Source organism: Rhynchophorus ferrugineus, unplaced genomic scaffold (genome assembly GCF_030347505.1).
Source record: "Rhynchophorus ferrugineus isolate W39M unplaced genomic scaffold, kcgeb_rfMv2 rfM9, whole genome shotgun sequence".
NCBI lineage: Eukaryota > Metazoa > Arthropoda > Insecta > Coleoptera > Curculionidae > Rhynchophorus > Rhynchophorus ferrugineus.
Window position 1 is genome coordinate 23,988,908 of NW_027472588.1, and position 27,123 is coordinate 24,016,030.

General features: G+C 30.0%; 1 protein-coding gene across 5 annotated transcripts in view; it reads left to right on the top strand.

Annotated features, from left to right (window-relative positions):
• Positions 1-4,868: 4,868 nt before the first annotated feature.
• The window catches only part of HisT (Histamine transporter), a 39,970-nt gene continuing 17,715 nt past the window's right edge, over positions 4,869-27,123 (top strand). Inside the window, exons 1-3 of one of the 5 annotated variants that reach the window (XM_076415423.1) lie at positions 22,301-22,517; positions 22,576-23,405; positions 25,445-25,740. In XM_076415423.1, coding sequence (XP_076271538.1) covers positions 25,468-25,740 — 273 coding nt within the window. In that variant the 5' untranslated portion in view covers positions 22,301-22,517; positions 22,576-23,405; positions 25,445-25,467. Of the gene's footprint in view, positions 4,996-18,197; positions 18,337-22,068; positions 22,097-22,300; positions 22,518-22,575; positions 23,406-25,444; positions 25,741-27,123 lie in introns of those variants that run through there. The other 4 variants (XM_076415424.1, XM_076415426.1, XM_076415421.1 and 1 more) reach the window with 4 other exon arrangements.

Consider the following 27,123-nt stretch of genomic DNA (forward strand, 5'->3'; position numbering starts at 1 on the left):
ACCTACAATATTTCTTAGGACTTTGTTCTGAAAAACATGTATTGTATTATATTACTTTTCGCGGAACATCCTCATAATTTAAACTTGCTTGTATAATTAATTTATCAATTATCTACTCAAATTTATTATGTACTGATAATTGCGATTTTCTTCTAATTAATCAATACATGCTCGTATATTTTAACTCCAGTTTTTCCTTTTCTTTTTTACATATTCCTTCCAACAAATTTTTGCATCAAGGTTCGTTCCGATATACTTAGCGTTATTGCTATATTATTTATCATTATTTATTATAATATATCCATATTATGTATTATTATTGGTGCTTGTGTGGTATAATTATACATGAACTGCACATGCACATATTTACTTTCATTAACTTGAATTTTTCAGGTTTGGGTTCAATTATTAATATAGTCACTTGCCAGTTGTCATGCCTCTTCTTTGCTATTATCTCCGATAGTAAGAATAGCAGTATCATCAGCAAATGTAGCCATCGCAATATTTTCAATTTGTAGTATATCACCTATGTAGAGTAGATGAGTAGGTAAAGATTTGGTCCCAGTCATATTCTTGTGGTACACCGGCTTTTGCGTGTTTTATTGTAGAGTAGATTTTCTCTGGTTTGACTCTAAACATTCTGGCCATTATCGGTTATTTTGTGAACCTGGTTAATTGTACGAAGTACTTATTGCCTATAGGACAGATTTTGCATCTCCTAAAACGGATAATAAAATACTTTTCTGCCGGTTGCAGATATTGTGGTTAATTCTGCCAATTAATTCAAAACGGCTATTTTAATTTAATTTTAGTCAAATTACGTTATGATGATTTTGTTTATTATTAAATTATCTTGTTTAAATATTTATGTTGTTTTATTAATCACTGAAGAAATCGGATGTCGGAAAATATATGTATATATTTCTTATAGAGTAATTTTTGTTTTTGTAAATGTTAGAAATTATTTAAATTAACCGTTTCGCTTACAATCATTTTTTTGAATTTAAGCATGATATCCGCTCAGCCTTTACCCCTGGGAAACATATCATTGCGTTACCACTATACCCTCAGAATACCTTCTATAGGGTCTATAGATGCCTAATCATACCGAATCTCTTTTTCTATGATCTCAAGGGAAATATCCTACTTTATTTATACAATCTGTTAGGGCGGCTTCATTTTCTCCTCCCTAACTCTCGAATAGAGCGTTCCTCACGGTTCTATGCTTAATCCAATATATATCAATATCGCTATAGACTCCCTATTTAAATCTACACATCGTAGACTGTGCTATAAACTCAGGTGATTTTCGCAGATGACGTAATAATCTACTGCTCAGTTCGCTCATCCAAGTACGGGGAGAGGGTAGTACAGAGTGCCCTCCTTCGACTCTGGTGTTAAACTATTGGGTTTTAAAATATGTTCCTCCAAATCTACATCTATTTACTACTTTAGAAAACGCAACTTTAATCGTCATCATAACTTTTTGTAATAACTTTGCTTTTCAATCCGCAGGTAATTTAAAAATTTTAGAGATTATATTCAATAGCAGACTTTCTTGGAGGCTATATGTCAACAACATGAAGAACTGTTGTAACAGGGATTTATCGATCATTAGATGACTATGGTTGTTCACTTCTTGCTAAAGCTGCCTCTAACCTTAAATCCATAGAAGTTCTGATCAACTTTTGTAGTCTCTCCACTACAATGTCACTGTATTTTTTGGACGAAATTACCTTGCCCTTAAGATTGCGATTAGTTCATTAACCTTCCCCTTACCACACCATTTTTCATCTTCTTGGAGCTGCCATAACGAGTCTCAACTAAGGAATTTACCTCCTTCTAAATCTAAAACACTAGGCATGATCGACAGCCTCCTAACTAGTAGATATCTCCAGCATCTCTAAATCCTACCCATTCTCCCTCCAAACTTGACTACCTTGGACATTTCCGATCAATTGGCAATTGATACAACATTACACATATATTCCAAGAAGAACAACTGTTCTTTTGTTAAAATAAAATTCCGCGAGCTCCTCACCCATTGTCCTGACCATAACCTAATATTTAAAGATGCTCCAAATCTAAAAATGGTGTTGACTGTTCTTTTTACAGCAACAGCATGGCATTTCCACTCCGGTATCTCCGAGTTTAACTATTCGACTACTTCCATTCTGTTTGCTGAGTTATGCGATATTTTTATGGCCCTCCAACAAATAACCATTTACAATCACAACCAATTAGTACAATTAATAAAACTTAACAAATAATTAATAAAAAGTTAATACTAACCAATCGCTCGATTCGATACAGTGTTTCCTCAAATTTGATCATTCCCACTCCTCATCTTCCGATTTCTATCTATCCTTTATTCTCTTTCCTCCTTGGGCTTCATAGTGTTGGCATGCATTTTTTCTAATGTGGGTATATTTGGTTACGTACGACTAAGTAAAGGGGAAGCTTCCAGTCAGTCTTTCATCCATAGATCGCTCTACCACAGAGATATCACTCCCACCGTTAAAAGATATATTAACAATATCCTTTAATGCCACTGGCCAAACCTCACTGACATAAAACTTCTTCGCCGCTTTGTGAGTTTTGTTCACATATGCCAACATCTCTATCGCCATCTTCTCAGTGAGTGTCACTACTTAATAGCAATTAAGTCCAACTACGGTTTGACAGATTATAGAAACACTTTTACTGGAGACAATATGGACAGACTACTAAGCTTTTTCCGGGAAATAAATTATACCCATAAAATTTGAGACTCGTGAGAATGAATACCTATTGTGACCTAGGTGCCTATAACTTCTTGATACCTGCTATTTAAGTCCCGAGATAAGATATTAAATCGATTAGAAACATATGTTGCGAAATGCAAAAAAAAACAGACAATGTATCCCGTTTAGGCGGGGCCAGTTTAGTTGGCACATTGATAATGGCGATATAGCGCCTGCTGTTGCGATAGTCGAGGATTAGAATTCTGCTGAGGCCTGATCGTAAATTTATGTTTGTGTTTAACAATGGTTATTATCCTTAGTAGTTAGTAGGCTTAATGACGAGGATCGTGGTTCAGGGAGTCCACGTTAAAGAATATATATATATATATATATATATATATATATATATATATATATATATATATATATATATATATATATATATGTATATATATATATATATTATTTATAGTTTCCAGTGGAATCAAATCAATTAAGTTAGTCAATCAATTTAAGTCACTTACAATGTTTTCACATATATTCTTTTATCTGAAATAATCATATATATTTGCGTATAATGTTATTGCTGAGCTGATGTGGCGGAAGACACAACTCATCAACGGTTAAAAGTTATAGGATATTTTTTTAAATATTATGGGGACGTATAGACAACTAATTATTTGTGTGTACTATTGTTAGGTAAGCTTATGATGAAAGCAGAGACAGAACCGCTATACCATCCATGGTTTTTTGAGGAGTTTTTAGTAACCGTGTGCTTACGAAAGTCCTTCAATGCAAAAGCCGTTTAGTTTGCTTTTTTTGTTAAGCACTAACTATATCATCTGGGAAGTCATAGAAACATTGCAAGAATCTTCCTCTATGGTGCAGTGGTTAGAGCGTTCATTGTTGGTGGGTTCGATTCCCGGCGGGGTCTACGACTTTTCGCTTACCCATTGTGGTAATACTTAATAACATTAAATAAAAATAATAATAAAAAAAATTAACCGACTTCAAAAAATAAACAAGGAACTCACTAAAAAGTAAAAAATAATTAAACTTAGCTTTTTAACACAAAAAGAAACGTTTTAAATAAAATATGTACATAATAATCGTTATGATAACTTAATAGAAATAAACAAAAACCTTGTTTAACCTATCTACTACACGTATTATATATTCTACTATAGACACACAATTTAGCTTAATACTTACCTAAACCTATTTATCTATTTATTATTTTAACTACTACCAACTGAAATTTTGAAGTGAGCGCCGAGCTCACACTATACAAAAATAATAATATAATTTTGTATCATATAACAAAACAAATCTAATTTGTTGCTCGTACAGACTTCATCAGGTATTAAGATATTAGGCTCAATGGTATGTATATAGTAGAAATATAAAATTGGTGTAGTAGATAGGTTAAACAAGATTTTTGTTTATTTTTATTTAGTTATTACAATGATTATTATGTACGTAATATATTCAAAAGGTTTTTTTATGATAAAAATCTAAGTTTGATTATTTTTTAGTGATTTTCCTTATTTATTTTTTCAAGTTGTTTCAATTTTTTTAAATATATTATATATTTTATAGCTTTTTATATTTTTTATAGGTCTATATAATTTATTATTTACATTTATATATCTTTTTTATTTTATTTATATCTACGCTTGCAGTTTAATTTTAGTTGCTTTAGTTCTTTTCTTTTTGTATTTTATTTGCTCTATCAGTTATGTTCATTTTATTGAATTCATTTATTTTATGTAAGTGATGAAATTTATTGTAGTATTGTAGTAATACACATCGGTATGAGTCACTAAATAATACAATAGTGTTGAAGTGACAAACATTTTAACAATAAATACATAAATAATTACATAGAAAGTCGAAAAATTCATTACTCTATATCACTGTATATACAATTTTATATCGTATATTAAACATTACTTGTTCTATCTGTTGAATAAATAAGGTGTTCGCATATATCTCACGCTCCTGCTTATCGGTTCTGCACGGCTCTCGGGCCGCTTTTGAGTGTGCTCCCTATTTATCCAGGTTGCAATTCCGCCTGGTTCCCCTCGTCCGATTCTGCGCCGTCACAGTGCCCAATTTGCGCGTTACATCTCTCGCTAATGGCCAAGTTTTTTATTGTTTAACATTAATAATAATGGTTTAATGCTTATCCCGCATTAGCTTTATTTGTATTGTGTTTGGCGACGAGCATCCTGCCACAGAATCGTACGTGCAGTGAGGGCATCTTGTTCAGGTGAGTTTTTCGTTTTTATACAATCGACGTCGACATTGGGGCTTGAACTTGACCTTTACCAATGTGCAATACAATACGTTTCAAATCAACAGGCTGTATTTTCATCTATATTAATATTTTGTTAATTAATTTTTTTTGAAATATTTTTTTACCTGATTAGATGTGGAGTTTCCTGACAAATAGTTTTTTTATTGCGTCTTCAAAAAATCGGGTCTCATTTTAAACAGTTAAGGTTTTTATATTGATAATAAAATTAATTATTTACTGTAATTTAATTAAAATCAGTAAATTATGTAACAATATAAAATATAAATACTTTTTTGAATTAAATAATTATGGGTTAATGTTATCTCTAGTTTGAAATATATTTTACGTTGACGAATGTTCCCAAATTCTATGAATTATTTAGTCATATAATTCATTATAGATAATTATTTATTTATAGAGTAAATAAAATGCTTTATCAAATTATGAATGGTTATATTCTGATTTGCTATATTTCTTTTATTTATTTTCTCTCTTCTATAATAAGATTCTGTTAACTAATTTTGTCAGAAATGTTTTTTATGTAATCGGGGGTGGATTGTCTGCTTCACAAATTATTTTTTAATTGCAGTTTCAGAAAATTGAGTCTTATTTTAAACCGTTCAGGGTTTTATATTGATAATAAAATTTATTAGTTACTATTAATTAATTAAAAGCTCTAAATTATATAATAATATAAATTTTAAATATTTTTTCGAATTAATTTATTATGTTATTTTTAGTTTGAAATGTGTTTTGCATTAATAAATGTTTCCAAATTCTATGAATTATTTTGTAATATAATTAATAAATTATAAGTTAAATAAAATGTTTTTTAAACTGTTATTGGTTATATTCTCATTTGCTATGTTTATTTTATTATTTTCTCTCTTCTATAATAAGATTCGGTTAAGTAATTTTGTTTCAACTCTTTTTATATGTAATGCGATGTAGATCGTCTTTACTCACAAAATATTTTTTAATTGCAGTTTCAAAAAATCGGGACTTATTTTAAATCCATTAAGGTTCTTGTATTGAATAAAAATGAATTAATTATTATCATGCAATTGAAATTAAAAGCTATAAATAATTTGTAAACATTAAATTTAAATATTTCTTAAAATAAAATAATCTTTATTGTTTAATATTATTTCTAGTTCGAAATGTGGTTTGCGTTGATGAAAGTTTCTAGAAAAGAACATGTTTTATCAAATTATAATTGGTTATATTCTCGATTTAATTATTTCATACCTTCTATAATAAGATTCTGTTAAGTAATTTTGTCTAAAATGTTTTTTTTATATACTCCAATGTAGATAGTCTTTCCTCACTAATTATTTCTTAATTGCAGTTTCAGAAAACTATTTATTATAGTTTATTTTAAATTCACTAAGGTTCTTCTATTGAGAATAAAATGAATTAATTATTATTATACAATTAAAATTAAAAGCGATAAATTATATAATAATATTTATTTAAGAATTTTTTAAAATTAAATCTTTATAGTTTGATATAATTTCTAGCTCAAAATATTTTTTGAGTTGATAAAATTTATTAATTATTTTGTAATATATTACCTGATTTTAATTAAATATGTAGCAAATAACATTTTGCGTAATATATGTTTATCAAGTTATAGTTAATTATATTCTTATTTGCTACATTTATTTTATTATTTTTGATAATATACAATTAGTGTATTTGATTTTACGGATTAATTTATATACGAATAATTATAAAAATTATTATATACGAATTCTAAATAGTATTGAGCGTTATTGAATAAATTCGATTTTTTTATAGTTAACATTACCAGATTTATGTGGATGTATTTTACATAGATAATTATAATACAGTTAATAAAGTATTAACAGGCGATTGCACCATTTTATGAATCTGAAGTGTAATTTTCTGTATTATGACAACCATGTACTGATAAAAACAGAGTACAAATATTTATTTAGTTACTTATGTAACAGATTAATTGAAAAGTCCCCCATTAGAAAAGTTTACCATAGTAAAACATATTTTTTGGCAAAATTAGTTTTTCTTTATTCAACATAATTCCCTTCAACGTTGATATACTGATTATAGGGACCCTCCAACTGATAGGGACCCTCCAACCATTTGTGTAGTACGATTTGTCCTTTGCTTAATATATATATTATATTAAAATTTCTTCCCAGCGAGCATTATTTTAAGATCTTAGAACAGAAAATAGTCGCTGGGGGCCAGATCTTGAGAATACGGTGGATGAGGAAGCAATTCGAAGCCCAATTCATGGATTTTTGACACGGTGCATTGTCTTGGTGAAGCAGCATTTCCTTTTTCTTCAAATTTTGCCGTTTTTCGACAATTTCGTCCTTCAAACGGTCCAATAACGCCATGTAATAGTCACTGTTGATGGTCCTTCCTTTTTCAAGGTAGTTAATGAAAGTTATTCTATGTGTATCCCAAAATACAGACGCTCCAAACTTGCCAGCCGACTGTTGTGTTTTTCCACGCTTTGGAGCGGGTTCATCGTGTGCAGTCCACTTGGATGACTATCGATTGGACTTCGGAGTGAAATGATGGAGCCATGTTTCATCCATTGTCAGATGTCGACGCAAAAATTCGGGTTTATTACGCTTGATCATCTTCAAACACTGCTCCGAATCATCAACTCGTCGTTGTTTTTGGTCAAAATATGATATACACGTTCAGTTGATATCTGTAGAGTGTCTACTATTTCATTCAGTTTCAATTTGCGGTCATTCAAAATCATTTTGTCGATTTTTTAAATGTTTTCGTCGGTAACAACCTCTTTTGGGCGTCCACCGCGTTCACCGTCTTCGGTGCTCATTTCACCACGTCTAAACTTATAAATCATACCAATCCTGATGGTTGATTTTCCTGGGGCTGTGTCCAGAAACTCGGCATCAAGCCAAGTTTTTGCTTCAACTGTATTTTTTCCCTTCAAAAAGCAATATTTTAACAACACGCGAAATTCCTTTTCATGCATTCTTTCAGAATAGCAAAAGTTGCTTTACTCAAAATTTTATAATTCACAAACTAATGATCCGACAGCTGTCAAATTTATACACGCATCTTTTGAGGGTTAGGACTGACTAAAAAATATATATGGACTTAATTTTAGTAGCGCCATCTATGGTCAGGCCGGGTACTTTTCAATTGGCCTGTTACACTAATACAGTCTTTTTAGTATTGAAAGTAATAAGCATTGTTAATTTTTTAAATTAATTTCATCTTATGTTACACATTATTTTGTTACTAGTGTTTTGTTGCATTTGCATATAAGGTAGTCAAAAACTACTAGTGCCGAGAATAAAGAATAATTTGAGAATACTCTATACAACTTCGCGTGTTTTGGTGTTTTGGTTGGCTTTAATCTTCTGATTTTCTGCGCGTTGTCCAGCACAATGTCTGTATTGCTTCCATGTTGCATTCTTTTAGTAATATTATTTCATTCTTTATAGCAAAATCTTGGATAAATCCGAAAGTTGTTTTATTGTTTAGTTGTTTTAATTTTTTCTAGGCTTTAGTCGATTTGTAGATCTTGTCGACTACCACGTTTGTACGTTTTTCTATAGCCTTAAACAGAGATATATCTTTTGCTATAATAATTTTGTCGCCTGCAAATCTTTCCAGTACTGTTTCTTTTAATAGTGTTTTAGATATATTTCATTACTTTATCTAGAATTTTCATTTAGAATAACATATTGTGACCAAAAGGTGGCTTTGAAGACTTTGTATCGATGCTACTTATTTTGTCCTCTGCAGTTTTTCTGTAATTGGAGGTTATTATGGTGAACATTCGTATGTGGTATTCCTTGTAATATAAATTTTTCAGATGAAGGTATTAGCTATTCATTATTTTTGTATAGACTCAATTTGCTATGGATACCACAGCACATAAAATTGACACCAAAGCATGGGAGGAGATTTGAGGTAAAAAATGTGTAACTTTATTGAATTATTTTTGTACTTTTTAACTAACATAATTAATATGAAATAAAATATAACAACATAAAAACGAAAATGTTAAGGCTTTTCATTTATTACGTAAGGTTGGGGTAAAATTAATTTCGGTTCTATCTAACAGATGGTTTCAAAGTTGCTTATCTCTAATAATACTTATTCAATGGCGCCCTGTTAAAGCACATTTGAAAATTAGACAGTTAGAATTAGTCTTTAGACAATTCTAGATATAAAGGTAACGTAATTCGGTTGCTCAGTAAAATGTTTTCGCGATTAGAAAATGGATATCCCAGAAGGTCACTTGTTATGGCAATATGTTTGTTACTTCCAAAAGGGAAATATACAATGCAGGTTTAGTGATAGTGTTAATAATAATTGATTTATTAAATAGTATTAGAATTGATTTGCTCGTTTTTGTTCCGAAAATTTTGATGTTAAAGAATATAAACTTTGGCCAGCAATCGTTGAAAAAGTCAACCAACACGAAGTCGAAGTAGAACAAAATATTTATCTGGCGAACTCGCTATGGAATTAGTCGGTGAAAACATCTTTGAACCATAAGATCGTATACTCGATATTTAAGTTGAACAGAATTTAACATTGAAAACTTTAAGGAATCGAGTATCCATTTGTGGATTATTGCTTATATTTTGAAACGAATAATTACGAACTATAAAAGGTGAACTAAAGATCGCGATTGAACCTGGAAAAGTTTCATAAATGACTGAAAAGTTCATATTGAAGCCAAGGAAGGTAATGTTAAGTTTTTGGTGCAGTTGAAAGAAAACTGGAAATTCCTCTACCTCTACGATAGTCGTGGGTTTTAATATCTCCAAGCATGTAGCTGTAATTGTGATTCCTCCAGATTATTCAAAAATTGGTGATAACATTGATTTTTTCATACACGTGTTTCAATCAATTCAATGTAAATGTATCAAGTTATTTACCCCTATAATAAATTTTAAACAATTTACAACAGGTGGTGTTACTGTACATTAAAACGCATGGAGCACATTGTAACAAACGTCATGTTGAAGCTTTACTGACGGGCTTCACTTTTCAGTATATACTTCTTTGAAATGTGAAAAAAACTTTTTTCAGTGGGCTGTAAATGTCTCAATTTGTCCCGTAAGTCACATCTGCGGAAATGTTTATATTTTTACCTCAATTTGAAGACACAGACAGCTAAAGGTAATCAAATGCTGTGTGAAGTTTTTTGGAACCATTCTTCGTCGATTTCAACATGTGAATACTGGTTTCGATGTTTTAAAAGTGGAAATTTTGACACCGAAGTCAGAGTGCGTTCTGGACAGCCAATGCTGCTTCAACGGCAAAATTGGAAAAATTTTTTGCTTCACATTGTTACTGGTGATGAAAAGTGGATCCATTACGATAATTCAAAGAGAAAAAAATCACGGAGTCTGCCGTATTTTTCAGGACTTGCTCTTATCGATTACTACTTGTTTCGATATATAAGTCGTGACTTGGCTGAACAGCGTTTTACTTCTTGTGATGATAACAAAAAATGGGTTGATTTGTAGACAGCTTCAAAATATACATGGTTCTTTGGAGATTACTTGATTACTGTGAGGAACTCAGATTATTTCCAATATATATATATATATATATATATATATATATATATATATATATATATATATATATATATATATATATATATTCCAATATACTATATTACATTTATAACAGATATGGAGGAAATTGAAAAATTTATATGGTTTTTCGTTTTGTGGAAATGATTATTTATATGTAATATAATAATATTATGTCAACAAAATTGAATGGACATGTTTAACCCGATACAGATTCGGTATCTATATAATAAATATTAATATACATTTGCACTTGAATGTTATATTGTGTGTTAAGTTTTGACAGTTTCCCCATTTCGTAGCAACGAACATTTACATTTTATTTATATAGATTAGTATCACAAATATATTGTACAGCTAAATAGAGAAATATTGTAAGTATATTAATTTATCATCTGTAAAATCTAAAGGTAATTGATCGGTTGGAAAGTTCGCTTTGTAAGAGTCTGTAAAATATTTCTTTAGTTCAGTTGGCACAACTGTTTTATATATTGACGCGGCGATTGAATATTATCTGTCACTTAATTTGTATGTTCGATTTTGATACATAGAAAGCTAAGCTCTAACACATAAAGTTGTAATCAAGCCACAAACTTGATTAAGAGAGGGCACTCGTAGTGGGGATATTTATAGCGGGGAATTAAAAACATAATTATAATAAAATGATTTAGTTGATACTTGAATGAAATACTTTAAAAACTACCATACTTTGAAAATACCATCAAATCTGACTATTTCATGTTTAACAATTTTTTTTTTCATTAACCCAATAATACAATTTTAAAAGAGAGTACATTGAAATGTTTTTATTTTTATATATTAAATATAAGTTAATCATATCGCTTTAATTCAACATTAATAAAACACTTTTCATTTTTAAAAAAAGGTGTAAATATGTAAATGACCAAAACATGTGTAAAATTAAAATTTTCTAGAATATGCTCATCCACCATGACAAACAATAATTGTTATTTTTCTTATCCCAATGTTTTGTTGAGAATACACCGGATAATGAGTTATATTTAAAAATATTGGTATTTGCTGAATATGATTTGAGATGGGATTGGTCATTCACGAGTGAGTTAAAATAGATTCCTAATAACTGTAAAATATACTGATAACATGGATAGTAACAATAGCGGAATAATAAAGAGCTTTGATACCGCTTATACGCTTAGTTTTTGGCTTACTTGATGTTGTACTGCCTGGTTCCTATCTGCTTGCAGTTGAGGGCCCATATTTGTCTGTTTCGAAAGAATTTGTGGATGATGCAGTTATAAATTTTAATTTTTAAACCATTCAATTTACTTCATTTGAACCTGTAGCCATATTTTAGTTTTCGATATATTAAGGTAAATTATCTGTAACTAAACATATGTTATATTCAATTCAATTATGTACATCGACCAAAATAAAAAAAACTTAATATTTATATTACACTTAAGAATTTCACCTTGGTTAAGCAACCCTACTTCACATTGGGGTCTATAGCTATCCGGCTTGAAATGCAAAATAAATATTTACCTCTAGTTACGCAGAGGATCAATCTCTTCCGTTTATTTCTTACTCTTAAAATCCATTTCTGAGTTACGGTAGGACTTCCTGGAAAATAATGTTCTCTATTTGAACCTTCACATTCTGGAATACAATACTTCTCGATGGCATGTTAAGGTTGGTTGGAAGATACTCGCAACTTGACCTAAAATCAAATAAATCAGGTCTATCGGCCAATCAGCCAATTTGTACTTATGGGGGCAAATATGGGGTTGTACTAAAACCAACTATGGATAATTAGTTTACGCTGCCAAAACAAAGTTTTATAATTAATCACTAATGCCTTCGCAACCAACGAAGAGCTACACGAAGGGAACGAGGATTTAGCCTTAAAGCATGAAATAACTTACTAAATATATCGATATCGACGAGGCAGTAATACAGCTGCTGGACAATACACCGAAAATCAGAATATTGTAGCGAACCTAAACCTGTTGAACGAGCTTAAGTAGTTTTTCTAATTTTTTTATTTTAACATTAATTTAGGAAATGCATACTGGTTTATTAAACCCATAATCGTCTTGCTAGTGCATTAATGCACTAGGTACAACAGAAAACTAGTAATAAATTAATTTGCAAATTAAGATTGTACTAAGCATATCTATTGAAACTTAAATACATTTTACATTAAATGCTATAGAAACGGTGTCACGGGTACATTTCTTTAAAATTACATACAATAATAAAAAAAACTTAAGATGGATGCATAACATTTTATATTAAAGCATAGCAGCAAAAAAATCTGTGTTGTTATTATTATTGTACCTCCGGCCTTCTAAAAAATAGATTCGAAACTGCAAGTGCCGTGCCGTCCTCTGTTTTTTAAACGAATGTCTGATCAAGAAATTAACTAATTCCATTCAGTAATGATTGTATTCACGACTTATTTCTTTCCTAACCTCAAATTACATCGGGTCACCCTTTTTCAGTCGATGAGATCGAGAAGGCGAAGGAGACTGCCTTTAAAAATAAGTTCGGCAATTGATTATTCCTTTTGACAATTGGATTAAAAGTTTATTATTTTGAAAGACATAATATTTCGATAAATAATAAACTTTTATGTACCTGCCCGAGCGCATTTAATTTGTGGAAACTTGACGCTGTGAAATACCGTGCTAATTGTTTACTGCTAATTCATAGTTTTGCTTTATAACGCATTGAATAAATAAAATCTAAAGTAGATATTCTCTCTAATTATTAGGTGCTTTAATATTTAGTATTTTGTCTAATATATTATTATATATTTCGTATTATGTACTATATATTTTATTTTAGATATTATGTATTTATTACATCATATCTAAAATAAATTATAATAATAATTTTTTCTGTCAACAGAGCGATCTGATAATCTTCTTACTTTTTCAATGGTTATTTTGTTAAAATATAAACGGATAGTGTTAACAGAGTAAACATGTTTTGTTATTTCTACTTCAATTCATAATGACAAATAAGCAGAACTAGTTATAATTATCTGATTGTACTTAAACGCATTCAGACATTAGGAACATCATTTGTACGATTAGGTACTTTACCTAAAATATAAATAATACATATTTCTTCTTATAGTAGATTATCTGTTAATAATTACTTTATATATTTTATATTTAATACTATTTACATTAATTTTAAAGTTAAATGTATACATTTGTCGTTAAAATACAAACTGTCCTGTCGCCTTGACCACTGTGGCTACCGAGCCATCAAAATATCACTATTACACATATTTCTTTTCCAATGTGTGTTTGCATTAAACCAATCTTATATAATATGTGACTAATTCTTTCATATACAAGTTATATTACAAATGAAATGAATCTTTTTAAAAACAGGAATGAAAATACTGATAGATTATAATATTAAATATTTAATGAAATAGATTATATTCACTCAGAACGCGAAAAAAAAATTGAATACACAATTTCACTTAAATTAATTTGGTGTGTAAATAATGGGTGTATGACCTGGTCAAAAGTTTTGCGATTACAACATTTAACGGCCAATCATTTATCCAGTAGTGACACAACCAATGACAACGATTAATTTTTTTCAATATTTTAAAGTCTCCTTTTACTAACTATAGGTTTATCTGGACTGGGTCTAAAGTTTAACGTGGGCTCCGAACGCCGGTCCTCAGCATTAAGCCTACCGACTGGCGAGTGACCAACTTTAGAAATCGTCCCAGAAGACATCCTGTCTTACCCAGCCTGGTTACTGGCGTGACTGGGATCATTTTCCTTGTCGGATTTTACACTCTTGCCTAGGACAATCACAAACATAAATTTACGACCATGCCCTAAGCAGGATTCGAACCCGCGGCTATCGCAACAGTAGGAGGGCCGTCCCATCGCCTTTACCACTGCGCCACCAAGCCGGCAACAACGATTAATTTAAAACACTATTTTTAAACAGTTCTATTTACAATAGAACGCACCTTGTATTACATGCCGGTGAATATATAACAAATATGATGATACGTGGTATACAATAAATTAGGTGGCTTATTACATGAAAAAAATAGGAGACATATATCAGGTGATTCCGTTTATATATTTTTGTTAATATCTTAGTAATTGTAAATAACATTTATAATCTCAAGATACATTAAATTAAAAATTGTAGTAAATACGAGTTATAATATGACGTTGTTAAGTCAATATAATTGATTTGTTATAATGGTATATTGAAATAATTATAACAAATAAAAAGATATAGCAAATATTTTCTGGGTTTGTTTATCGCTGATGTATTTCTTAGAAATACTATTTAATTTTTATGACTTGTTAAATTAATACTAGAGAATTGGAATATATTTTGGAAACATTTTGGCTGAAAGGTCTTTGGTCTAACCAATAAATATAACTTAAAGTTAAAGTCTATGTAAGTTTTCAATCTCTTTTTTAAAAGTTTGATCAATAGCTCGTATATATATTGATCAACGATATCTATTGACGAAAATACGAAGTATCAATATAAACAACTGTTTAGAACCTAACTACATATAAAAAGCGCAAAAGCTCATGGGTTATTCTAGGGAAGAATTGGATATCAATATCGATGCAAGGTGTAGAGTATTACGAAATACTGAAATCTAATAGAGCTGCTACTGTAGATGTATACCGACGCCATTTGAACAAATTTAACAATGCGTTGTTGCCAAAAAGAGCAGCAATAGCGACCAGATAAAAAGTTATCCTCTTGCATGTCAACGCTCGGTCACAAGTAAGATTTGATAAGGTTGCAAGAGTTGTAAAGAATACAATGCTCAAGCGTGAATAGGAAAGTTCTACTGCTCTCAGAATATTTACCGGACATAGCGTCTTGTGATTACTACTTACTCAGATCTATGCAGCTAAAGAAATATACAAAAAAGTGCGAGTATTGGATCTCTTCCAAAATAATATCGTTCTTATGGCACGGATATCTTCGTCGTGTTACGAGAGAGATTGATAAAAGTTGTAGATAATGATGGTAATGATTTTAATTAATATATATTGTACAAATTTTACTTGTGACGTTGTTTAATTCCATTCTTTGTAAGGCCTTCTTTACTAAGGATTTTTAACATCTCGAAGAGTCCATGATCTACTATCGTCTTTTTTTGAGTACTTAGTTAACCGTCCGGTCATTGACCAAATTTTGACCATTTGTTCAATTACCGGGTACCCTTTAGCGTGGCAGATGTGTAAGTCATTATTTTACTGAATAAAAAAAAATTCTGTGTAAACTGGCTATGTGGCATATGAATTAGCTATAGGGACACAGTTTATAGTCCTCATAGAAATAACAATAGCGGAATGCTAAGTCAATCAATATTTAGGTACCTGTGATGTCCCTTTCCCCTTCTAATATCGTACGAAAAGAAATAAACGCTGCTCCAATACGAGACATTTGGACAATGTTGAATAGTAATTTAGGAAAACATTATAAGCCAACAGAATACCTGACAATTGACGAGCAACTTTATCCATACCGAGGTCGAACTAGATTCACTCAGTATATTCCGTCAAAGCCATCTAAATATGGAATTAAAGTATAGTGCATACGTGATGCTGAAAATTCGTATCCACATACTGGACAGCTTTTTACTGGAAAATCGAAAGATGGTCGTGAGAAAAACGTTGGTGAAAGAGTTGTCAAAGACTCGGTGGCACCGTATAAAGGATCCGGTAGAAACATTAAAATGGATAATTTCTTCACTACTCTTCCACTGGTAAAGTTTTCACTATCTTGGAACTTGACAGTTGTTCGCAGCTTGAAGAAAAATAAAGCATACATTCCACCAGCAATGGCTGTATCAAAAACGCGAGAAGATTTTATCCACTGTGTTTGATTTTCATGAAAAAGTTACCCTATGTAGCTATGTGCCAAATAAAAACAAGGTAGTAATTATGGTATCATCAATGCATCATGAAGCTATAATTAGTGATAGTGTAAAGAAAAAATCCGAAATTATTGAGTTTTATAACTGGTCTAAAGCTGGAATAGACACGATGGATAAAATGTTTGGTAGATATATTACAAAGATCTTGCATCATATATTCTGTGTTATGAGATTTTGGACAGAGAGCTATGTACTCCATTCGTTGAAAGACATTCGAATAATGCACAAATTATGAGGCATTTCTCAACGAAAGTGGCGATTGAATCTCTTCTTGGTCGAGCTATCAATCCGAATGCGCATCAGCGAACATCATATGTATCATCTGTATGCTATGAATGTCTCCAAAGTGAATTTAAAAAACGTCGCAAAACTAGAAAAATATGTTCGGTATGTGGGAACCCTATTTGTGACGAAGACTGTATTACAACCACGACATGTGAAGAATGTACAAAATAATTTAATGTACTTCAATTTTTATATGGCACAATAAATAAATTGTAAAAGAATGGAAAACGATAAACGGAGTTATGTATTTCTTACTAAATATTTTTGTTATTTTTTATAATAAGAATTAGTGCTTAATTATTGTTTTAATAAAAAAATTACAAACTATATTGTCTATTATCAATTTAAAAGTCAAATCGACTAAATACTTTAATAAGCAGTCTCTGAAATGTGTCCCGTCGTTTGTATACATTAATCTTAGTGGGTAACCAGGTACCTGGATATCGAACGGGCGGTGTATCAAGTTTGATAGTTAATAACATTTATTAATTAATTGATTGTTAAAAAATTTGACAAAAAATGGGTGTCAAATTACTTTAGTTTTGGGGATCCAGACGGCCATAAAAAATGTTTAAGGAGAAGTTAATATATTTTAACTGCGGATTGAAATGGATACCCGGGTGCCCGGTCATTGACCGGACGGTTGCATTTCTAATATCCAAACCTTAAATAGGACCAAACCGCATTATGAATCATTAAAATGTTTATTATTATCGTATCATAACTTGTATATATACTGGCTTGGTTGGCGCAGTGGTCCAGGCGAGAGGACAGTCCTCCTACTGTTGTCCACATTAAACAGTAATCCAGTCCAGATAAATCCTCATAAATCAGTGAAAAGGAGACTTTAAAATATACATAAGAATTCTATATACATTGTGATTAATTTATTTACTTCATAACCGTTATACTATTAATACAACCATATTGATATATATTTACATATAACATTCATTTACTAGGAAGCCGATCAATCCTGTGTTCTGCGTAAACCATACTTTTATATAATTAACAATGTTTAACAAACACGGTAATTTAATTTTCTACATTCGTTCTTTTGAAAACATTACATATATCAATATTTTGATATTCATTTAATAAGAAAATATTAAGTGAATAATTAATAACTTCCTGAAATCTATTAGTGCATATATTAACTTTCTGGATTTATTAAAAACAGATTCATCAGTGTTTATTTGTGGAAAGTTTCAAGATCTAAATGATAGAAAACAAAAAAGCATAAAACGCATGTAAAATATTTACGTACCGGCGATGGACAAGGTTACGTTTATTCTTGAAACTGAATATTACAGTGAACTGTTTTCGACCAAACAAAAGCGATCGAATTTTACTTAATGTTCCGATAACTTTTATCACCAAAATATTGAGCTTCATATTTAATTTTATTTTAATTAGTATGCTGTTAGAAGTGGTTAGTTGGTGCTGTGCGTTAGTGTTAAGAGATATGTTACAAAATGGCTTGTTTAAAATGTCTAGCTTTTGGTGAGTACAAAAAATACATAAATATTAATGATAAGTACTACCATTTATATATTACAATTGCTTCGTTTGATTGTTATATTGTAGTTTCGATTTTTCAGTTTATATCTATGATAAACTAATTTGAATGCGGATGGTTCAAACCGTTTGTAGTATCAAATATACATATGTTAAGTACATGCATATATTCCACTGATTTTTCATGTTAAAAAGGCATTTATTGAGAAAAATTAGTACATTATTTGTTTATCAAAATAATTTCCACTATTTTTTACCGTGTCAATAGAACGATGTTGATTAGTCATCAATCCAATGATCGATACATTTTCGCACTTCTATATCAGCAAGCCAAGACATATCAGCCAAGCTGCATCGATCTCAACAATTGATAATTAAGCGTTATGTCTGGTAACTAGACTTGGTCTGGTAGAACTTCGAATTCATATGAGATATTTTTTATTTACACCTCTTGCATCGGACGTTGTTATTCAAAAGTATAACTTTTTTGGGATTGTTGAGTGTATTTTTCACTTTTCATCACTATTCACTATAGGTGACAGATAAGTTTTCTGTTCGGGTGTATAAGTTCGGGATGGCTATTTTAGTTAATTCGTGTGGTAGCCATTTCCCTCGTTTTGGATATCTTCTGAGTCCTTTGAGAGTATGATCTGTTATTCCGTCCAATGAGTCTTGCAATATATTGTCTTCAAAGTTTTTCAGCACTCCAGACCATTTGTCTTAATAATACTAAATGAAAAACCGTTATTTTATGTAGAGAAATATTAATAACGGTTGTTTTAGCAGTTAATTTGTTTAATATAATATAGGATAGATAGACCCATTCTCAGAATAAATTTATTTTTATAAATATGTTTAGTAAGATTTTAATAGAAATAAAACAAGAAAATCAAAAATTTTTCCATATTAAGTCAAAAACTAGTCAGAAAATTTACGAATCATTGACGTCACCTAACCATAATTATTACACTCCAACTTCAAATACACAAATTGTAATTTTGAGGTGTATTTTAATAACAAGCTTGAATTTATAAGTATATTGAAAGACATGCTTTAACATATTAAATTCTGCTATGAATTCTTAAATGCCTGCTCACTTTATTTCACATTACTTGATTTCAGTAATAACATTGTCAATACGTAAGTGCTGTTCGAAATGTTTGAAACTTCTGTCTGTCATAACACATACATACTAGGCTGTTAAAACTTAATAAAATAACATTCTTATGAAACAGCTTTACCAGATATTTGAGATAAACCTTTTGTACCTAATTATGATGGGATTTAACTGGCACTTACTGAAGGCTTGTATTAGTACTTTTCTTGTCATTTAGTAGTGCGAGAGGCCAATTTTCTTCTGCCTGATTGCAATTTGAAACTTGTTGGAATATACATTGACTTTGAGCACACTTATGGGATTTAACTGGCACTTACTGAAGGCTTGTATTAGTACTTTTCTTGTCATTTAGTAGTGCGAGAGGCCAATTTTCTTCTGCCTGATTGCAATTTGAAACTTGTTGGAATATACATTGACTTTGAGCACACTTATACACTTATACTCATCTCATTATATTAGATATAATTTTCTATATTACTTGGTACTCAAAATAAATTGTATATTATTGTATACTCATATACAGAATAAATAAAATAAATGAGACCTAACCTCCATTTTCAGCAACATTTTTATATATCTTGATATTACGTTTATGAGATATTTCAGACATAACTAAGGGTAGTTAAAGTACTAAATACTTATATCACAATGGTCTTCACAGTAACATTATTGATGTTCGAGCTATACCGGCTGGTTCGCACTTAAATAAGGCTTGTACCCACGCACAAGTATTATAGTTTTTTTAAAATTATTCATTATATCTATTAGAAGCATTGTTGGATCAACACCAAAGAGTTCCTTGAAACCTTGGAAGTGATTCAATAAGCGATGGCAAAACGTCTCAAGGTCACGCACATGGTATAACGTATTCGCACGTATTGTAAAAATCGCCAATGAAACTTTAGAGGCTGGTTTCATATGAGGTGCTGACTTTCTGCTTTATATCAATAAGTCTTATCAATTTATCTGAGTAAAGCTTCAAAGTTACAAAATTCCTCAAAATATATTTTTATATACTCTAAATACCGCGAACTTTAGTTAGAAGATTATTTTTATCGGCTTAAACATAATTCAAACTTACTATATTATATCTAAAAATACTGGCAGTAAAAAATAGGCCCCAGCAATTAAAATTGATAAAAAGTATTATTTGTATTCTTGTTTTTACTTGCTAGTAAGTAATATCAGCACAATCTCATGCCTTGTTTATTTTTATAACTGAAATTAAATATAATATAGTAGGTATAATAATATATAATATAATATAACAATATATATCACTATATTAAAATATGCCATTTAGATGGAACATTCTTTCTATTGGGCATATGTTGGTCTAGTTCCAGAAATGTGCCAGATTTTGCACAAATTTGGCGTAGATCACTCGCAAGAAGGTAGCTTTAAATAAGGTTTCTCTCCCAGATCATATTAGAAGCGAAGTCATTTTTCCAAATGGGACAATCAGTACATAATTGAGGAACAAATTCAGAGTGTCTAATGAAAAGTGAACGAATTCTTCATAAAATTTCGTGTCGAAATCGACCTTTTAGGTGGATGGATACAGTAAACAGCTGCGAAAAAGACATGAACTGAAATCATAGAAGGTGATCTGAAAAACATGAGACTAATATTGCCTGGGGCCAGAACAGTTGCAGTGGACCATCAATTGTGACGAGATTTAGTGAAGAATGTTCGAAGTTCTGCAGGCAGTAACAGCAGTATATTGTTTCAGAAGTAGACACCCATATCAAGTTCCGGCTATTGATGATGATGATGTAGTAAACAGAAGAATCAAAAATTACTGAGTAACTATAGCTGTGAGGGTATTTGATGTTTTAAATTTTTTTTTGTGATTGTCCTTAGGCAATAATGTAAAATCCGACAGCAGGAATAATCCCAGTCATGCCAGGGCCAGGCTGGGTAAGACCGGGTGTTTTTTCGGGTGATTTAAAAAAATACTTAATAATTTTAATTTTATTTTTTAAATACTTATAATTTTCGTTTTACACTTTGGATTGTTGTAGTATATCCACCACTTTTCATCGCCGGTCTTAACATAACGGAGCGGCATCCCTATAGGTTTTTAAAAGTACTTGATGCAATTCGAAAATAAATTGTTTCAAGTTGAAAAACAAAAGTAATTAATGTCCAAAATGAAATTTTGTGCGTTCATTAATCACTGAATAATTTGTTAATAATTAGGGTTAACACCAAAGGGAAAACTATCATTTTATGCAGATATTTTCAATTCCGTCAACTTTATCAGTTATGTTAGGTTGTTTAATAATTGTTTATATTGGTACTTTGTATTTTCACCAACATATAAAACTAATATACATATAAGGAGCTAAGGTTTCTATTTTTTTTTCCATACCATACACTTGTTCTACACTTACTAAATAAATACAATTAAATAATGCTTATTATTTAACATGGGTATAAATTAATTAAAATAATCTCTAATTATCTAAAATAATCTAAAATTTACGTCAGGTTAGTGGAGTGGTAGATCGACTCGTTTACTGATACATATATTTTCTAGACTAGTTGAATTATAGTTTAGCTTAAGCAATATACAATTTTACCAATATTTTTATTGAATCAAAAGTACGCTAATGTGCGATAAAGGTACTTATATATATATTTCATTGTTATTAAAAAAGACGTTCAACAACTATACTTGAAAAATTCAAAACAATTACGTCTTGATTGGCAAAAAATACGATTCAATTTGATAAATCTTATATAAACTTGAGTTAAATGATGTTTTAAGGCATTTAAATACATTACCAAAGTAGTTGTGATGCCTGGTTTAGGAGAATAGTTTGTGTTCAAGAACGTTTTATTTCAATCCGTTTTTAGATTTCTTCAAAGATAGCGAAACAGAGATCAGAAGAAGTGTTTGGTTTTATTAAAGTGTTAATTCGCGTTGTTAAATTAGAGTAGTAATATAGTATATTAACAACTATAAGGATATTCAGATAGGTATTAGTAGATTTTAGAGAAAATGGCAAAGTGCACAATCAAAACAACAGAAATCGGTTAAAATGTATTAGAGCTTAGATTCAAACAATTCATTGTGTAATAAATTCTGTTTTGTATTGTAGGAAGTGAAGCTTGAAAAACCAACAGATAAATGAACAACCCCATGGTTCACACAGAAAATACATGAAATAGGGTTTAGTTCAACAAACATTTCCACAAAATAAGTGAATTCGTAGAATTATGAATATGTTAGGAAAGCCATTGTATCTCTTTTTATAAACTTATATATTGTTTAAGTACTTTGCCCGATCAATCGATACATATTTTAATAACATGTTTGCAATTAGAGAAATCATGATTATAATTAGACAGAAAACTAAACATTTCAACACCGACAGAACAATAAAAAAAATGCAACAATGTTGCAGGAAGATTAAAAGGCTGTAAAATATCTCGATACTGGCGAAAATCAATTATGAAACCTAAAAATAAACAGCTAAATATGTATTTTACGTTTTAGAATCGTTGAAAAATTCGTATAGATATGATAACGACACCGTTCATCATTTGGCATTCCGGTTTGCGTAAATTATCATACATAAACGGCTATTCGGGGCTACATGGCAGATTTTTGTGAATTGGCTTCCATCGTTGCGCTAATATCAATAACGACATTCTCAAATATTTTTATATCGAATTAGCATTAGGCGAAGATCTATTACGCAGATTCCCATTTAATCCCGAGTTAAAGTGAAATAGTTGATACTGTTTTGAGTGGTTTTGTGCGAATTGTTATATGATAGGCTATACTAGCCCGCACATAAATCAAATCCAATAGCAGATAAAGGATCCGAGTGTCAGTTCGGATATTGGACAATCGTTGTTACTATATAAGAAGTGTCGGCAGTTTTTCAATCATTTGTGACAACGTCTCCATCGCTCTAATTTCTCAGTGAGTAAAACAATTTCTTAAATTAATTATTGCAGGGGAAAAACGTGTTTATTCCTATATTCTGTTTTTATTAATCAATTTTGGACGTGTATGGTAACTGTGATTTCTATATTTACATTTTGATTAAATGTATATTATAAAAACATGCTTTGAAATAATATTAGATTATTTAATAATAGATTTATAAAATATTCCAAATATATCTACAAATATAATAGATAGTACTATTCCTTTATCCTTGTTTTTCCTAAAGTTTTAATACTTAACTAATAATCAATGGAATAATTGATTCATATTAAATAATTTATTTAAAATAAAATCGAAAAGAAATAATATCAGGCTATCCATTTTGTACAATATTCATTAGAACTGATTTCATGTCCCGACAAACCATATGCCATTAACTGTAGTTAATAGAAATTCCCAATTTTACCAGCTTATAATGCATTGCACACTTTTCATTCCACCAGATACATAGCATATACTCATATACTTTGAGTTGTGTATCTGGTATTATACTATCTTCTGGTACCTAATATTTGTTTAGTTTATGATATTTTGCAATTATTTTAACCCATTCATTTTTGATCACCAGTAATAAGCTGAATTCTCTTATTTTGTTATCTTTGAACAAGGAATTTACAAAAATGTGAATGATTTTATTAATTCATTATATATTATTTATAATATAATTATGTATATTGCTTGAAACTTGAGGTAGCTATTAACCATTAAAAATATTTTACGTATTTATTTAACTTTAGGTATTTTTTTATGTAATCTGTATGTTTTATAACATAGGTGTTATTTATGCCAGTTCCCTATAAATTAAGTTAATAGATAAATATTCACTTCAATATCTTTTAAGTTCTTTTTCTTGTAAATTATGGTGGGTATTTTATTTATTCTAAGTTTTAAGTATCAAGAACTTTAAATTATGTTGATAGTAATACTTTTAAAACTGTATTTTTTATCATCAATCAATTCAGCCCAAAAAATCTAAGGAACTCAATTATACAGAAAATTATACGTAATATATAGCATAATAAACGACATTTAATTAATATTCAATCATGATTATATTCTGAATTTATTTTATTATTTCATCACTTGTTATCAAACGTTATTGCCAAGTAAATCTGTAGGTTATTCCCTTTATTACTTTAAATTTGTCCCGTTTAAGTGGCAAAAAAACAGGTATAGGATTAACTAAAGCTATTTTAATACTCACCACTTAAATAGTTTGAAAGATGTTATTAAATTATACTATTACTTTAATTATTAACATTTTAATATGATAAATGGTAATCTTGAGAATAATTAAAAGATAAAATAACTCAAAACGAAAATGTCTTTTACTAGTTTAGAAGTACTTCGTAATTTTTAGGCAGCTAAATTTAAACCTAAAGGAATAAGAGTCAAAATAATCAATGATTATATTTGAAAACATTGATAGTTTAAAAACTAATTGGTCAGTCTAACACTAATAGGTAGAATCTATCTAAAACAAAAATAATATCGAATAAATGAACATTACTTAAAGGTATATTACAATGGAAGAGATTTAAATGTAAACGAAGCGCAATAATATAGAAATTAAGAATACAATAACAACAGCTAAAATATCGATGATTAAAACATCGAAGTAATATCGAAGTGTATGTAAGAAATACAAACTAATATAAGAAGATTTTGGAGAGAGATTATTTACTTACATAAAGAATGAAGGGTATGGAAAAAAACAAGAACAACATACTATAGCTGGTTCTATTTCTATTTCATGTCCTTTATTTATCGTATTACAAGTTAAAATGATCCTTTAAAATTAATTAGAATAATTTGCAATGACTATTTCATTAATATTTTTATTATTTCTTTTGCCAATACTGATCTGAAATTTAAAAGAGTATATGAATATAGTAATATTGAAAATTAGTAGACATAAAAAATGGAATAAACATTACCTAGAAATATATAGTAATTAACTAAAATATATGGGAATAAGGAATAAATAAAAATAATCTTCTTTCGTTTTAAAGGTTCCGGTCCAAATTACGAAACAATGAGTTCATCAGTGCCTGATCTAGAATCCAAAGGTACCACTTTACCTGACATCGAAAAGCCAAAAGTCTATCCTATCCGATGGTTTATACTGATCCTGTTCGTGTTATTTTCCGCCTCCAATGCGATGCAATGGATCCAGTATGCCATCATAAATACAACCATCATCGATTATTACGGAGTATCGAGTGATTGGGTCAATTGGACGTCACTGATCTTTATGGTTCTCTATATTCCGTTTATATTTCCTGCCAGTTATCTTTTGGAGAAATTGGTAAGTTCAATTTGTTTATTTATATGTATAGTTCGTAAGTGACGAAATAATAATTGTTACATTTTAACATTTTAAAGAGTTTTTAGAGTGTCAATATAACTATTTTCATGACTTTCTTTTTGCACTATTTTGTATGCTAATATTACATTATTGTGTCGCGCTTGTTCACAGTGCTGAAGGCGACAGGATGGTCCTCTTACTTTTGTGATAATAGAGAAGTTAAAAATTCTGCTGGGGCATTTTTGTAAATTTATATTTAGTTCAATCTGGATAAACCTAGTTAATAAAAAGGAGACCTTAAAATGAAATAAAAAGCAACATTCCTATATATAAATGTTAAAAAAAGACTTCAGTGGACCGGACTATATGTCTTTGATGTGCTAAATATGCTCCGAATTCTTCTTGGTCTTATTAAAAACGCCTATGCCATTTAATAAGCGGATCACATAATAAATAGTTTTGTTATATATTAAAAAAAAACATTAGTATTTTTTTTGTTTACATATATTTAAGATTCGCCTATCCATTCAAATTCCAGTAGGTCTTATAAAATTACCAAAACAAGATTAATCATTTATTATCAATTCTGATTAATTAAGAACAAAATGTTCATGGTTTGATGAGCTCGCTTGAACAGACATTAACATTTTTTTTGCCACTAACATCCCAGTTGTCCTCTCTACTGATATAGTGTGAACATAATTTACTTAGCTTATGGCACCCGATTTAGTTAGTATGTTTTGTGACTTTCGACCAAATAATAAAGAGGGATGTTTTGCTATACACTTTCAGTCCGTAGGGTTAATGTCAGGGATCCTGATTCGGACACCACATAAGCACTTATTTTCAATCCAGATAAACCCTAGGTGGTAAAAAGATAATTTGGCCAAATTTGACAACACTAAATGGAGACGAAATCTGCCCTCTGTCTCTCTCAGTAAAATATTTAATTTGTTTACGAATTAACTATTAAACATATTTGTGCTCTTATTTATTATCATTGTCGGTTTTGATTATAAGAAGATAGTGTATCGATCAACTGAGTTGTAAATATGCTAATAAAACTCCATTATTATCCCTGTGCATTATTTAAGATTTATTCATTTACCCGCAAAACTAGCGGCCTAAAAATAACGGCCTACGGATTGGTCCAAATATAAAATTAATTAATCGTCATCATTATTATTTAATCACATGTAGTTTGTATGACAGCTATTGGTGCGCGTTGAATTCGCAGTAGTGGATACAAATTTTGATAAATGATTCGAACGCGTACACAAATGTGTAAGATGAAGGTCTTATAAATATATTTACTTTCTTATTATTCCATTCAAAATATGGATAGGGTTTTTAGTGTTTAAATGGTAATAATTGATATTTAGG